This window comes from Watersipora subatra, chromosome 7 (genome assembly GCF_963576615.1).
Source record: "Watersipora subatra chromosome 7, tzWatSuba1.1, whole genome shotgun sequence".
Classification (NCBI taxonomy): domain Eukaryota; kingdom Metazoa; phylum Bryozoa; class Gymnolaemata; order Cheilostomatida; family Watersiporidae; genus Watersipora; species Watersipora subatra.
In genome coordinates this window covers 46,216,393-46,232,084 of record NC_088714.1, presented here as the reverse complement: position 1 = coordinate 46,232,084, position 15,692 = coordinate 46,216,393, and the positions used below count along the sequence as shown (strand labels likewise).

The following is a 15,692-nucleotide window of genomic DNA, read 5'->3' as shown; positions in this document are numbered from 1 at the left end:
ACTATATTATGTACCTGAAACATAGTAGCTGCTGGGAAGTGGACAACTAGCTAGCGATGAGACTGCAGTATTTATGCTTATGTCTATGTTTCGTTCACTTCTTACCTTCTTACCAGAAACCTGACTTGAGTTTATGGCTTTGGACAGCAGCTGCCTCTCCTCTTTTCCTCCTCTCCCTTCTTTGCCTTTTTCATAGTTCAAAATGTTTATAAGTAGCGAGCAATAATTTTAACCTGCAAAAAATTATATGTAATAAAACCTGAAAACTGCTATTATGTAAGTATTTTTAGTATATAAAACCATCACTTACGAGTAAGTTTTTTTCACAATGACAGCAGTGTGTAAAGTGGGCAGAGATGAAAATGTTGTTGAAAACATCTGCTTTTTCTTAGCAGCTATAGAAAATTTTTATATAACGCTTTTGGTCAGTGTTACGCCCTGTTCTTTTTATGACAAGAAAAAGTAATTTCTTCAAAAATATCCTTTACAAAAATCGCAGGTAGAATGTCGCAGGTAGACTCAATTGTCTGGTTAATTAAAATTTAGAGTTTGCATGAGATCGTCATTAATATTTGATGATTGCGGGCAGTGATGGCCTGCCACTAGTCAAATAACAGAGTTCAGTGACTGCTAAAAATTTTGTTGACAGATTTGTCTATAGCTCATTCTCTGATCGCTTATTGTTGAAGTGATCTGGGGAAGATGACTCTAAGTGTATGGGTACGCGTGGGACTCAATGCTTACTAATCGCGTATCTCCTTGTCAATGAAAAGGTATTTTACCTGCATTCCCCAGGTGGTAGCTTAATAGACCTGACAGCACCTTAATAATCATTGTATGTTACAGTGCGCATCAACCTTTTCAGAATTTTTATTTTCGACAAGCAATCAAATCGACAGAAATGAGCCCAAGTTTTTCGATAATACTCATGTGATGCCTGTCACAAATACTAAGGATTCCATTCATTTTTCAGATTTTTAATTAAACTTATCTTTGGATAGACAAAACAATAGTTTGACGCTGCAAAGATAAAAGCAGGTCCATGATCCATGCAAATTTCAATCTGTAATGGGCAGTGATTCATCAATTCACTACGTTGTGCCAGCTCCTAGTGCACTATGTAAAACAGGCTCCTCTCATTCATCCAGCCAATAACGCATCTCATTTATCAATGACGCCCACTCGTGACCTACTTAAACTCCGTACTCTCTCCGCACCATTGCACATTTTCTAGGGCATACACCAACCTAAATCTGTGCGTTTGCTGCGTTCTGTTTGGAACTTTATGTAGTAAAGATTAGGCATAGTAGCTCTGCTGTTTTTCGATCTCTATGTAAGCCCGAAAGCTTGGCTACGCACTATTATACACTCTGTTGCGAATCTTTCAGGACGGAGGAAGTTCTGGTGGCGATTCCCGAAGACCATTCACCAACGGAGATCACAAGCCACTGCCTTCAAGAGGCATGTCAGATCGGTCGATGAAGATTCATAATGGCCTGCCGGTTGCAGAGAAGAAAGGAGCCAAGAGTGGTTGGGGGCAAAGAGAGAGCGTGGTAAAGCCATCCATTGCTGTGCAAGGTACGTTTATAGATCTGGAAGTTGCAAATTTGTCAGTTATGTACAATGTCTATGTTATGTTATGTAGATGTCTATTAGCAGCGAGCAACTGAAAAGAGCTTATGCAGTGGCGAAACATTTGATCTTATAAGGGAGTTGTGTACTCCTAGCATTATTCTCCATAGGGTGGTTTGACTATTGCTGTTACATGGAATGTCCATGGTTACATCAGTTGACGTATCCATTCCAAAGCCAACTTTTTGTTAGTTTTGTTAGTCCATCCATTCAATCAGAGTCGACAAAACTGGAGTCACTCCTCTCTTCTTTGGTAGTTTTTGGTTTTGTTAAGCGAAAGCTGCTTGTAAACTAGCTAACGAGCTGGTAGTAGTTTTAGTGCAATTTCATGGCAACCAATAGGCATCCCGAGTCAACCCTCTGAGTGATATAGAAGCACTGTAGTCCCTTGCTACTTTGGAGTTCAGCTTAAGTGGCTTCAGTAGTTTGTGGCGTAAAAATATTCATTAAAAATTTAAAAATTAGAGTAAAATTCTATGGCTAAAAAACGAAAAAAGACTAAAATACATAGAGTTCTCTCATACTCTGACCTAGTGAGATCCCTCAGCGAGCGTCATTGTGATAGCGGTTCACTGTTTTTATTTTTTTGTAAAGTACAAATGTGCTGTGCTTGTGATACTCTTTACCTGCCGTCTTAAATGCCCTTGACCTTCAAAATTGTCTAATGAACCTAAAAAAAGAGGAAAATGTTCACGGTTAGTAAAAAGTGACTTGATTAGATATGAGGGATTTTAGCTCATATGAGAAGCTTCTATTTCGCAGATCCTTACGTTTTGCAGCAGATGCTGATATCGATTAACTTCGCAAAATGGTGGATTACTGTACATTGCTGGTAGATATTACTTGCATCAACACATTCTGTAATTCTAATGGTTATAGTATTTTTTATTTACATTAGCGGAATAAAATCCTCCTGCTTGTTACAGGCAAGAACTATGATGATATCAAAGCGCAATGTTTAGCTAAAGGTGCATTGTGGGAAGATGATGAATTTCCTGCAACCGATCGAAGCCTTTTTTATAGCCGAAGACCTAACAAGAAGTTTGAATGGAAAAGGCCTGGGGTAAGCATCCTCTTTCAATTCTCTTGCAATGATATGACAGCCATATTGTCAGTTTTCCCACCGGATCTTTTTCATTAGAAAAGCTAGAATATATGCTCTGTTGACGATCACAGCATTGGAAGGATATCCCTGATGAGAGACATTATTCTATTACAGGAATATTGTAGATGGTCTGGGGTTCTTTGCAGTACAATGGGCCATTGCAATAGTATTAGTTCCATTACGGGAATATTGCAGATGAGAGGGGGAGAGTCATTGCAGTAGTATTAGCACCATCCGTCTTGACAATAATAATAATAATACTGACAGTGTTTCCGATAGTAACAATACATTTCAAATTATGACCCTACTTTTTGTAATGCGAGGATTTGTCATCTCTTGATGTTTGAAGGTAATAGTCAATAATCGAGGTCCATGTTTAGATTTCATCTCTTCCTTTTATGTGGAGAACAAGGTGTTTACAACTCCTTGTCTACGCGTTTTAATAAGATATTCTCGCTTCTTTTATCAGTTTAGAAATATCCATAGTAGTCAGTCTGCAGGCAGCGTGCTAAAAAATATGAAGTCAGAATGAATGCTTGTTAAGTTGATAGTACCTCAACTAATTTTAACGGTGTTGCCCTCTGCTTTCTCAGAATCCACAGAATTAGCAGAGTTGCTCTAAAATTAATCACTCACGACATGGAATGTTAATTAGTGATTTACAGTCCTGACCTCTGCTTGTTTATGTATAAGAATTACCATGCAACTGTGCGCTTGTTTTTCAGTACCACCAGCAGTGTAAAGTTGTAGGTTTCTCAAAATTAAACTATGAGAAAGTACTTCGATGCAAATGCTCATGATATCATTGGATAGTATAGCTATGTCTAGGATGCTATATAGAGCCAAGTCCTAGAAGAATGTTCATGTACCATCATACGGATCGAAACTTGCCTGGTGGCAGAAAATATTTATTATTTGATTCTTGTAAATTTTCGCATACAATCATATCATCGATGAAAAAGATTTCCTTTACAGTGGTTATAAAGAAGGATTGGTTAGGCTGCAGTTTCTCTGTCTAGGAAACGGCATGTTATATTTTTGTTCATTTCCTATTAAATCTTTGCTCTGCTCATCGCTCATAGTTAGTAACGACTAGTTGGGCTGTTATTGGATTTATCAATTCTCTAATGGTCTGATTTACGTTTCGTTTCAGTTTTTGGATCCATTGAAATATGTCTGACAAAAGTAGTTACATTTCACTATTTTTAAAAGAGGCTTTGGCTGTTGTTCTGTGAGGCCAACGAGTTTAGATAGATTTTAGTGACTTGCTGTTTGTTCTGGATGCGTGGGATCTACCAGCATCCATTTATGCATACCGGAAAACCTCTATTTAAAGCCATCGTACTCTATTTTCAACCCTTCTTCTATAGTGGCATTCATATAAAGGGGGTGTTCAATTAGAGGTTTTGCGGTAGTTATACAGAGAACCTTTCTAGCTGAATAATGTATTTTGTAAATGGCAGGAGATTTGTGATGACCCTCAGCTGTTTGTGGAAGGAGCTAGCAGGTTTGACGTACAGCAGGGAGAACTGGGTAAGTAATGAGACTGGGCTGTTAGTAGGACATTGACCTGGTTTCATTAAAAGTTGCCTGCCTATTGGCTCAATTGGTTTCATTTCTTCACGCCATCTTTATGCCATGTTACACTAAATCGCCCGTATGTCTGTGTTAATTATACAATACTTCAGTGATCGTCTGTAATAACAATGTTCACACTATCACAAATCCATCCAGTCCGCATCAGCGAGTAGTCCGCGTATAGCACTCTCATTATACAATGCTGTCACGGAAATGATGAAACACTAGTCCAGCAGCAACTGTCATGAAAGAAAGTATAGATCAAGGGATCCTCGCCGACCAATCGTCATCGCCAATGTGATGCACATTGCACAGGCTGTTGTGGATGCTCAGCGAACCATCAAAAAAGTTTGACAGCTTTAAACCTTCTCGATGTATCTGTGTTGCATCAATGATGCCATCAGTTACGACGCCCATAGTCGACGAATAATTGCCGAGAAGACAACTCCGGCGTGCTATGATAGTGCGAACCATCCTTTAAGCGTTGGTGATTTTCATGTGTTTATAATGTATGACGGCTTCCATGATGCATAATTGTTTGGAAATTGATGGTTAACTGAGAGATCAAGATTCTTTGATCTCTCTAATAGCCTTCAACATAAAATGAGTGAGTTCCCTTCACAGTTGATTGCACAACGTCATGGGTATATTATTAGGAAACAAGTTGTAAGTATTTCTTCTCTGAACCAATAAACTCACATATAACAAATAATCTTTCTTTTTAATAGAAAAGTTTCTTTCTAACGACAGCCAAACTGTCACGATCATAGGTCAAGGTTAGGAACAACCATTTGTAGCAGTCATGAGATTTATCCTGAACATGTTAGTAAATTTCCTCTCTGTTAGGTAAATGATTCAAAAGTTCTCTTATGGTAAATAAAACAAGTGATGTTATAGCATATTCTTCATTGTTTAAATGGTATTGTAATGAAAGGTAATTTCTATTACTCTCCGAAAGGCACGGAAAAGCTGCCAGACTCATCGTTGAACATAAAAGTTTATCATCACTCAGGGTAATGTTTGTGTAATGGAAGAGCACTTCATCATTGATGGCGATTATTTGATATCTAGCATTTTAGAGCAGAGCTATGAAGCAATTAATATATGTCAGTTGATTAACATGAATGCTACGGTCAATATACACACATAAGTATTTCTTGTTTGGTGATGTACATTTATGTGATGAGTGTGTACTTTATTGCTGGTTGCTTTATGGGTTATAGCGAAATGTTTATGGCTACAATGAGAAATATAGCATAGCAATCACAGATTATAGGTTGTACCCCCACACGCCTCTACCAGTATATCTGACTAAGTGCACAGGTTTGTGGTGGAAAATGAATTGTCATTGAATAAAATACCAATGGGTTGGTGAGTTCAGTTTGCCCTAGATATTCATTGTGTCCTTAATCGTTATTGGTCGAGAGTTAAATGCCCATGTTTGGCATCACCAGAAAACCTACGTGGAAGCATACGTGTTTAGAACATACCTCTGATGGAAATGTCAGAGTCTAGCTTGTAGATGTATGCTTTTTTAGCGGAGGATCGTGAATTTCCTGCATACTGTAAATTTACGTATTATGTACTAATACAACCTCCCATCTGGAAGTAATATCATTTAAATGGCCTTGCCAATCAAGCCTTTTATAGGCTACAGGTGCATTTGCCCAAAGGTTGGTACAGTAGACGCTCCTATAATGTATATCTCCTATAGCTTAAATTCCACATAACTTAACAATTTATGTCAAGTTTTTGCTTTGTGCTACGTAAAAATTTTCATATAACGTAACGTAAACTGTCAAATTGGGCAAGTTTTCAAATTTGATTTGAATACGAGAATCTTGTAGTTAGCCTTAAAATATCCCATTCTTCCTTGCCACTCACTCGGGAGAGGAAACGGTATATAGGGTTATCTATATTATACATGTATATACTAGTACCATGGCAGTCTAGTTTGCTGTGAGAGATTGTCAGGCATGCCGATTTTCAAGAATACGAGAATCTTGTAGTTAGCCTTAAAATATCCCTTTCTCCCTTGCCATACTCGGGAGAGAAAACAATGTGTAGGGTTATCTCTATTATACATGTATATACTAGTACCATGGCAGTCTAGTTTGCCGTGAGAGATTGTCAGGCATGCCGGTTTCTAAGTTATTCAAGTTATTTTTATGTGTATTTAAGTTAAACTATCAGGAAGGACATTCAGCACTCTCAGTTATTCTATGCTGCCTTTAGACATGTTTTAAAGCTGCAAGTCCAAATCCCAATGGCGGAACACACTTTTGTATAGAAGTCTGAGCACGCTAATAACTAACTGAAAAAGGAGTAGAACAAGGGTTGTCCTCTCGTTATAGGTGACTGCTGGCTTCTAGCTGCTGTAGCTTCACTTACCTGCAGCAAGCAGCTGATGCACCGGATTGTGCCCAAACAGTCATTCTCTGATGGCTATGCTGGCATATTTCACTTCCAGTTTTGGCAGTATGGTGAGTCTACGCTCACAAGCATCAATAGACCTTCAATTTAGTCTAGTGTATACCTCTAGTAGTTATTTTGGGCTGCAAATTGTTTTTACCTGCTTTTACAGTCAGCAATATAAACTACATTTTATTAAAAAGGGAAAGTTTCACTTTTACAACCACTGCGTTAGCATCACACTTGCTGATCCATTAAAAAATTGTTTTATTAGTAAGTTTAGAGCATTAGAAAATAATAATGGTACAGATTTTGTTAGAAATTGCGGTATGCAGAATCATCTAGTGCTGTTTTAATGACTACTGCGATACAGGAAGCAGAGTTCTCCGTAGATCACAATTCTTGTGGAGAACCCTGGTAATAGAAACACGAAAGCATTTGAAATACTGTATCCAGATGGGTTCTGATGAGTATAATAATTATAAAAATTGCACAAACAGTTACTTTTATTACATATATTTGATTATTTATTTTTACATCTGGTTTTTTGTTTATGTATACAAATTATATACATCATTCCAATATGGCATATGCCAAGATCCACTGCGATCACACACAGATTTGCTCACTAATGTGTTTCCAGATCGCCCAAATTTTACTTACCACTGCTATTTTATTCGCTTAGCAGACATCACATCCGATCTAACATTTTGTTAAACCGTTTGTTTTCACATAGTTTTTGAAAGTATTAAAACTTCTAAACTGAAGTTTATGTTTATTTAAATATCGGTGTACTAAAAATAAATTTCAAATTCATAGATCTTACAAGCTCACCTAGTATACAGTGGAACTTCAGTTTACGACCCATAATCCATTCAAGAAGACTGTTCAAAAGGCGATTTGTTCAAAATCTGAAACTACTTTTCCTATTATAACTAATGTAAATAATTTTAATCTGTTCCAAGCCTGAAAAACAATTTTTTAAAGCATGTTGTTTCTAACTTACATCGTAAACTGTACATGCGTGTAATAAGATAGCAGGGAATATACTGTACATGCGTGTAATAAGAGAGCAGGGAATATACTGTACATACGTGTAATAAGAGAGCAGGGAATATGTAAATACAGTAATTGATAGTCTATGTTGGGTAGTGTACTGTACTACTGTATCTGTAGCAAATTGTACCTGAGCCTCGTTTACTGAGAGTCTTGTATACCATGATCAAGTACACAAGTTAAATTAGTAAATAAATAAATAAGTGCAGAAGTAGACTGCGTTTCATTTTAATAAAAGCTAAATTGATAAAAAAAATTATGTTTCGTCTTATTTGTTCTAACATAATTGAAAAAAAACTTCTGCCAATGTTTTATTTTTACCAATCTTAACATCAAAGTTGCAAAGGCTGGAGGTTGAATGCTGAAAGTTTGTGAGGAGGTGTCACTCGGTGCCAGTCAGGACCTGGGTGACGTCAATTTGCGTATTCAGGTTTACTCGTCTGTTATCGGTTTTGGCCGAAAGCTGAACCTTTTGGTCGAAGTCTGAGGCATAAAAATCTCAAATTTTCTGGTCAAAATCTGGATTGGAAACATTTGAAAGCCGAGTTATGACTGTATTGGTATTTCTAGGCCAGCGTAAGAAGGAAATTTATTTAACACGCCTGCTACCTGGTATCTTTAATAGACAATAACTGAATACCAGGAAAACTTCAAGCAAATTTGTAACCTTATTTGGATGGAAGTATGTGACTTGTTAACTCGGTGCATTAAATAATAGTTGAACCGTTTCCTTCATAACACAATTGAAAATGGCACTCTGGTGAACTCGTGGTATGTGTTTCTTGTTACAAGTATGGGCGGGCTGTGTTTGAATCGCAGAAAGTTGAGACACTTGTACTAAAATATGTGTCACAGAATAGAAGCTCCGTGAGATGTTTGAGAATGCATTTTTTCCTACTCTCTAATGCACTCTACAGGTGAATGGGTGGATGTAGTGGTCGATGACAGGCTTCCAACCTACTACAATCGTCTCGTTTTCCTCCATTCAAAGGAGAACAATGAGTTCTGGAGTGCCTTGCTAGAGAAGGCCTATGCCAAGTGAGTGTCAGCGGAAATGCTTGGTTATGTCTGTTTTTATCAGAACGTTGTTTGGGAGAGGTTTAGGCGAGTCATTTTAGACTGACTCTGGTATCGTTTGTATTTTATACATGCTTATAGTGGGATTGTTGAGGCTTGTTAAGAGCCTGATTACATTGTTAGTATTATATTGGTTAATTTCGGTAACAGTGAGTGCACTTTTTGCCTTTTAATTTGATTTTATATAATGCCAACAAAAACAAATCAGGCTGTAGAAAAAAAAACAATAACATGGAATTCAATAGTATTTAAAAAGGAAATTCTTATGGTATAAGAATGTTCTAGATATAGTACATATCTAAATATGCATTTGGAACGCTACCAGAAAAATAACCCCAACTTGGACTAATACGTATTTTATTTGATAAAAATTGAGGATTACTGACAATGATGTTGAATGTAGGACTTGTTACAAATCTTAACACGGTATTATTGAAGCTGCTGTTTCAATAATGCCAGTGCAAGCAGTATTGAAACATACTAGTTCTCTGTAAAGTATCACGCTGAAGGTATCAGTATACATGCGTAGGGTGTCTAGCCTCTCGCTAAGCATCGTTGCTCAAGGTGCCCTTTAATTAAAATTTGAATGTAACTGCAATGCTCGTCTGCAAGCTAACTAGCACATAGCAACTGCACCACTTTCAGCACTGCCACTAATGAGGGATGCCTAGTTTAACATCACTGATCACAGAAAAACTCATGAATTGTTCGCTGATCCACTACATGTATTTGAATAATAACATGGCAGTGTTTTTGTAAGCCGAAGAACATGGTTGAGATTTAACATGATTTGTCTGCTCTTATTCTTACAATTGCTTGTGGAAAAGAGAAGACAATTCGTTAGGTCTTGCTTTGTAACTAACAATGTACATTTTTTCAAGTTATGAAACCTCTTTTGATAGAACTTTTGCTTCGACTTAGGCAAGATATTTCTAGATACGAAAGGCCTTTTGTACTTTGTCACGCTTTTTTAGTTTCGTGTCTTGGCCAGTTTGCTTCCTGTGAATTTTTAGAAATATCTTTTGTAAGTCAAAGCAAAACTTCTACCAAAAGACATTTCATGGCTTGATAATTCAGGAGTAAGAGCTTTGTAAGTAGATGTTCTACTGTACATGTATTGTATCAAACCCATCAAGTGAAGGAGTATATTAATCGTAGGTGTCACTGTTTGTGACTGGTTCCCTAGCTTGCTTATATGATGAGTAGTGGCAAGTTACAAAGACTAAATAATTGGTTTAACCATCGTGTTGCTGGTCTACATGCTGGTTAATCTGAGTCTATGCGCTGTTGTGTGACCTTGAGACTTGCTACAACCATGCACTGTTGTGTGACCTTGAGACTTGCTACAACCATGCACCATGGCTGTTGTGTGACCTTGAGACTTGCTACAACCATGCACCATGGCTGTTGTGTGACCTTGAGACTTGCTATAACTATGCACCATGGCTGTTGTGTGACCTTGAGACTTGCTACAACTATGCACCATGGCTGTTGTGTGACCTTGAGACTTGCTACAACCATGCATTATGCGCTGTTGTGTGACCTTGAGACTTGCTACAACCATGCACTACATTGCTATTGTGGGGATTATGTGGATTTGGAATTGTACCCGAGTTGAGCCACCGTGCGATAAGTGATTCAATAGGCATTCACACATTTTGGATTGACTCGCTAGAAGATGGAAGACTTGATGCTTCTGTTGAAGAAGATGAGGAATTCTAGGCCAGAGGTTTCTGGCATAGAATTTCAAATATTGCAAATATTTGTAATTCTATGCCAGAATTGAATATTTGGATTATATTTGGAAAGGAATATTCCAGATAGATTCCAAAATTGTTCTGAAATAGAACATAGGCCTCTGTCTCACTTAGCAGCACATTTTTGAAATAAGAATGAATTGAGTGTAGAAAATGTTTGAAATGGAATAGCTTGCTGCATTCTTTTGCTGCATTCTTTTGATTTATATACAAGTGTCGTTTTTATGATGGAAACAACACTTGTATATAATCATTTGCAAGTACCGTTTCCATCATTCACAAACATGAAAAATTGAAAAAGAAATTGTAACAAAACTCGTTTTTTGTGCGGTTTTTGTTGTTTTTCATCTTACGGAGGACGCAAACCCGTGAATTAACCGCTTAATGGAAACATAGTGATAGTCTAAGCATGAGATACACAATATAGACCATTCCTACCAGTCTTCACTAAGTTGTGTTATTTTATGTTTCTTACCTTTCTACCAACTTGACTTGCACAGTATTATATTTAGTGCTATAATAGCACTAAATATTTACCTCTGTAACAGGATGTTCGAACTGCTGTAAGGTTTTCATGCTAATTCTCTGTGTGGAGACTAGTTTTTTGCTAATTTCATCAGTTAATTTAAGCAGATTCAGGCTCTACCTACTGTCATATAATTGTTGCAGGTTACACCTACTGTCATATAATTGTTGCAGGTTGCACCTACTGTCATATAATTGTTGCAGGTTGCACCTACTGTCATATAATTGTTGCAGGTTGCACCTACTGTCATATGCTTGCTGCAGTTTGCACCTACTGTCATATAATTGTTGCAGGTTACACCTACTGTCATATGCTTGCTGCAGTTTGCACCTTCTGTCATACACTTGATCATTTTCACTAGATTGCATGGCTCGTATGAGGCCCTTAAAGGTGGGTCGCAGGCAGAGGCTATGGAGGATTTCACCGGAGGTCTCACCGAGAGGTTCGACCTCAACAACCCTCCCAAGAACCTCCTTAACATCATGCTCAAGGGCTTCCAGATGGGTTCCCTCATGGGATGCGCCCTCGATGTAAGTCTTAGTTTTATATTCCTAACTCTGTGATACGAGCAAAACGCTACTATTTCATGGGGTTGCATTCCAGTCCAGACCCAAAAATGGGAATTTCTGTAAAAAAAAAAATTTTCAAGTATGAGCCATAATTCTAACACTTACAATGCTGTCTAAACGTATTGTATTTATTGTGTGAGTTCCATAAATAATAAGTATGTAATTTGAAGTTATCTTGATTGGTTTTCAGTTTACATTAAAACTTCAGTCCCGGTATTTTAAGCCAGAGAGTGCACTTACGCTTTACAATGGACTGCAGTCTGAACATTCCTGCTGCGCTTAAATTGATGAGAAAGGAGAGAGAATTCACTGTTGTGAGAAAGAAATAACGTTTGTAGACATAAAAGAGATGGGATAACTCTCAGTTGTCACAATATATAACATATGAACGGCTTCATTGGTGTGACTGAAACTCTATTGCTTCATGTATGCAAATGAAGGTCACCAAAAAATTGTGAGACAACGAAGCCATGAAAATTGAAGCCATGGTGTAGGAGGAATCACTGTATTGACTGTCATGAGATCCTTTGGAATATTTGAGGGAATTGAACTGGAATTTTTTTGTTTAGTATTTTGTGGCATTTTTGTAATCTTTGCTGTTAAGAACAGAAAACTACTATTTAAAGACACGGTATTCCATGTTTTATACCTTGTGAACACAGGCAGGTGGTGAGATTGAAGGAAAAGGTCCTATGGGGCTGATTACGGGCCATGCTTACAGCATCACATCTGTCAATATGGTTGACATCAAGACTTCTCGAACTGAGGGCAAGATACCTCTAGGCAAGTTACTGTATTGGTAATTGTAAGACTTCAGATGTCTAATTACTACATTGGCAGATGTCTATGTACAACATTGGCGGATGTTTATGTACAGCATCGGCAGATGTCTATGTACAACATTGGGGCATATGCCTACGTACAACATTGGCAAATGTGTATGTACAACATTGGAAGATGTCTATGTACGACATTGGAAGATGTCTATGTACTACATTGGCAGATGTCTATCTACAACATTGGCAGATGTTCATGTACTACATTGGCAGGTGTCTATGTACAACATTGGCAGATGCCTATGTACTACATTGGCAGGTGTCTATGTACAACATTGGCAGATGTCTATGTACTACATTGCGGTTGTTATCTGTTAGTTAGTTATCTACCAGTGAATCACCATCTTTATTTTACTTAAAGTACATTTCCAAACTTAGAAGATTGGCCTTTCATAATATTCTTCATTCAAATTAATAAGTCGCAGAGACAAACAAATCGCTCGGAAAATGCAGGTGGTTGTGTCATCGACCGAACAGGATATATAGCAGGTGCTTGAGCAAACGTTGTGTAGCAATAAAAATAGTCTGTGTAAATTAGTTCTGGCAGACGAGGGAATGGCCTCCACCTAACTTATTATCTCAGCTATGCCTCCCTTCTCAAGGATCCTTCACCTAATGGCCTTGCTAAAGTGTCATCACAACCGCAATAATAGCCCAATACATCCGACTACCTGGTTGGATTATTAATAAGGAAGTCGCTGTCAGAGCACCAGGGAATTTATCTGTAACCACTTGCACATTCGTGTCTGGCGGCAATAGGGCATAGGACCCACTGCACCGCATCATAGGCAGTAGATAACATAGAGGTGGTGTAGCGAGGCCATTATTTATGGATCAAAAAATAATAAACAGTAGGGTGCAAAATGAACTGGACCTCTTTGTTGGTAAACTAAAATTCTCATGTACAACATTGTTACTTATTGTGAATTTAGTCAATAGCCATTAATTATATGTTAAATTAATCCTCATTTTGTCTTGATTTCAAATATGTAAACCAAACAGTTGTATTATGTTTTTGAATGATTATGTAGGCTAAATTCTGAACATTTTATATGTTTTAATGGTTGGATATAACAACCTGTACAGATATCATCAGACCACATCTATTTTTATTCCCTTTTTCAAGTCATTTATACATGTATAAAGCCTTCCATAGATTCTTATGGAAGACTCACCTTAAATGTGTCTTTTAAAGATCAGATTTTACAATTAGGCTTCAAGTTCCTTAACAGCTATCCGCAAAGTCTGATTGGCCTGTGAAGTTGAGTGTTGCAGTTGTTAATAACTACCGACTTTGTGATTTGAACAACTAATAAAAAATGTTGTTGACATGGTAAAGCTTTGTTACAAATAACTTTCTTGGCTCACAGCAGTGTAGTATGGCTTAGAGATTAGTTGGCCCATCAACTTATTGTGTTTTTGGTATGGTGATGGTCTCACAAGGTAAGAAATTCGTGTCACATGAGTTCTCTCTCTGCATGAAAATGTCATTCAAATACCTTATTGGAGGAATGACAACTCCATGGAAAGATATTTTCTGAGCATGGGATTTCAGTATCTATAGTCTATTAATTAGTATCCTGGCGGTCTGGCGTGACGTGAGAGATATTCCGGTGTAATAAATAACTGCACAATCATTCAGATTAGGGCTGGTGGTAGAGTGTCAGTCTAGTAAGATGAAAGTCGTGAGTTCAAGTCTAGTTGAAAGCAATCTTTTTTGCAACCTTTAAGCGTGGCTTTAAATAGACGTATTAACATGGCTCTTATTATAGTAAAGATAATTATTGTTTTCCTGTTTTCTTCGGAGATTATTATCATTGTTTTCACGTGAACATATGTAGTATCTACTAGAGTGTCCAAACGTGCCTCGTCTTTTTAAAGTTAATTTCTCTAAAAAAAACTTTCCTTACTCAACAGAAATCAACTATGTCACGGTGCTAGCGATAAGTTACCAATGCTTCTAACAGTTTACTGTTGGTCTTGTTTGTACAATATTACCGAGTATACTCATGTGTTTGTACATGTTGCAGTGAGAGTGCGTAACCCATGGGGTAATGAGGCGGAATGGACAGGGTCGTGGAGTGACAAGTCCCGTGAATGGGCTCTCATTTCTGAATCACAGCGCGAGGAGCTCGGCCTAACCTTCGATGACGACGGAGAATTTTGGTGAGTCATGCTTCCACCATATATTTATTTCTTCTAAGCAACTGATTATTTTGAACTAGGATATGATTTGAGTTTGAAGGATCTAGCCTACAATTTTTTAAATATATTATCAGTGCTTGTCAGTGCAATCACCTCAGTGCTTGTATGAACCATAGTAAGTGTTAAGTGTGTGATGCAGTTTGAAAAATTCAAGATTTTTTTGTGTTACGATGTTTTACTACTACACAACTGCTAATAGCCTGCCACTTATGCAATTACTGCAGAAAAATTTGATTCGGTTTAATGTATACACATGTGTGTCTTTCTTAAACCACATCTGAAAATGAAAAGAAAATGTAGTCATACACCCCCACTTGGCTTAGATGCATTATTTTACATGTGCAGCAACATTCTTGGGTTAAGTTAGTTCATTTTTGTTGCCTAATATGAAATATCTTGGTTAAAGTATATGTTGAGATTTCCCTTCTTTCAGGATGTCATATCAAGACTTCTGCAAGTACTTCACCACATTGGAGTTGTGCTCTCTTGGGCCAAGCTCGATGTCGGCGGATGATGAGCTAGCGAAGAACAAGTGGGCGACTAAACAAGAGTCTGGTCAGTGGATGAGGAGAGTAAATGCTGGCGGCTGCAGAAACTTCCTTGGTGAGTTTATTGGAACTTTCATAGTAAATCTGGTTTAGCCAGCTAGCATCTGATATAATAATCAGTCACTTGGATTAATACATTACATTGACTTTGAGATAGATGGATGCAAACTTGTGAAACAATTATAGTCCATACGACTCAATGTTTGTTAGAACACATTAAGGGAATATAATACTAGTATCATCAACTATCAACAGTCAAACATGCAATGCCTGTGTCTCCAAGAAAAGCTAGTGATACCTAGATAGACATGTGTGGTTGAGTGAGAATATATATACCGGTATATATATATATATATCTTTCGGTTCAATATATTATCAATGTTGTATGTTC

The 15,692-nt window shown here is 37.5% G+C and overlaps 1 protein-coding gene across 4 annotated transcripts in view; it reads left to right on the top strand.

The window, feature by feature from the left end:
* Positions 1–15,692, top strand: part of LOC137399863 (calpain-9-like) — a 50,224-nt gene that overhangs the window by 18,072 nt on the left and 16,460 nt on the right. For 3 of the 4 annotated variants that reach the window (XM_068086113.1, XM_068086112.1, XM_068086110.1), the window contains 9 exons: positions 1,389–1,578; positions 2,559–2,695; positions 4,201–4,270; positions 6,670–6,798; positions 8,701–8,821; positions 11,505–11,673; positions 12,375–12,495; positions 14,579–14,714; positions 15,187–15,356. In XM_068086113.1, coding sequence (XP_067942214.1) covers positions 1,389–1,578; positions 2,559–2,695; positions 4,201–4,270; positions 6,670–6,798; positions 8,701–8,821; positions 11,505–11,673; positions 12,375–12,495; positions 14,579–14,714; positions 15,187–15,356 — 1,243 coding nt within the window. Of the gene's footprint in view, positions 1–1,388; positions 1,579–2,558; positions 2,696–4,200; positions 4,271–6,669; positions 6,799–8,700; positions 8,822–11,504; positions 11,674–12,374; positions 12,500–14,578; positions 14,715–15,186; positions 15,357–15,692 lie in introns of all 4 variants that reach the window. The other variant, XM_068086111.1, reaches the window with a different exon arrangement.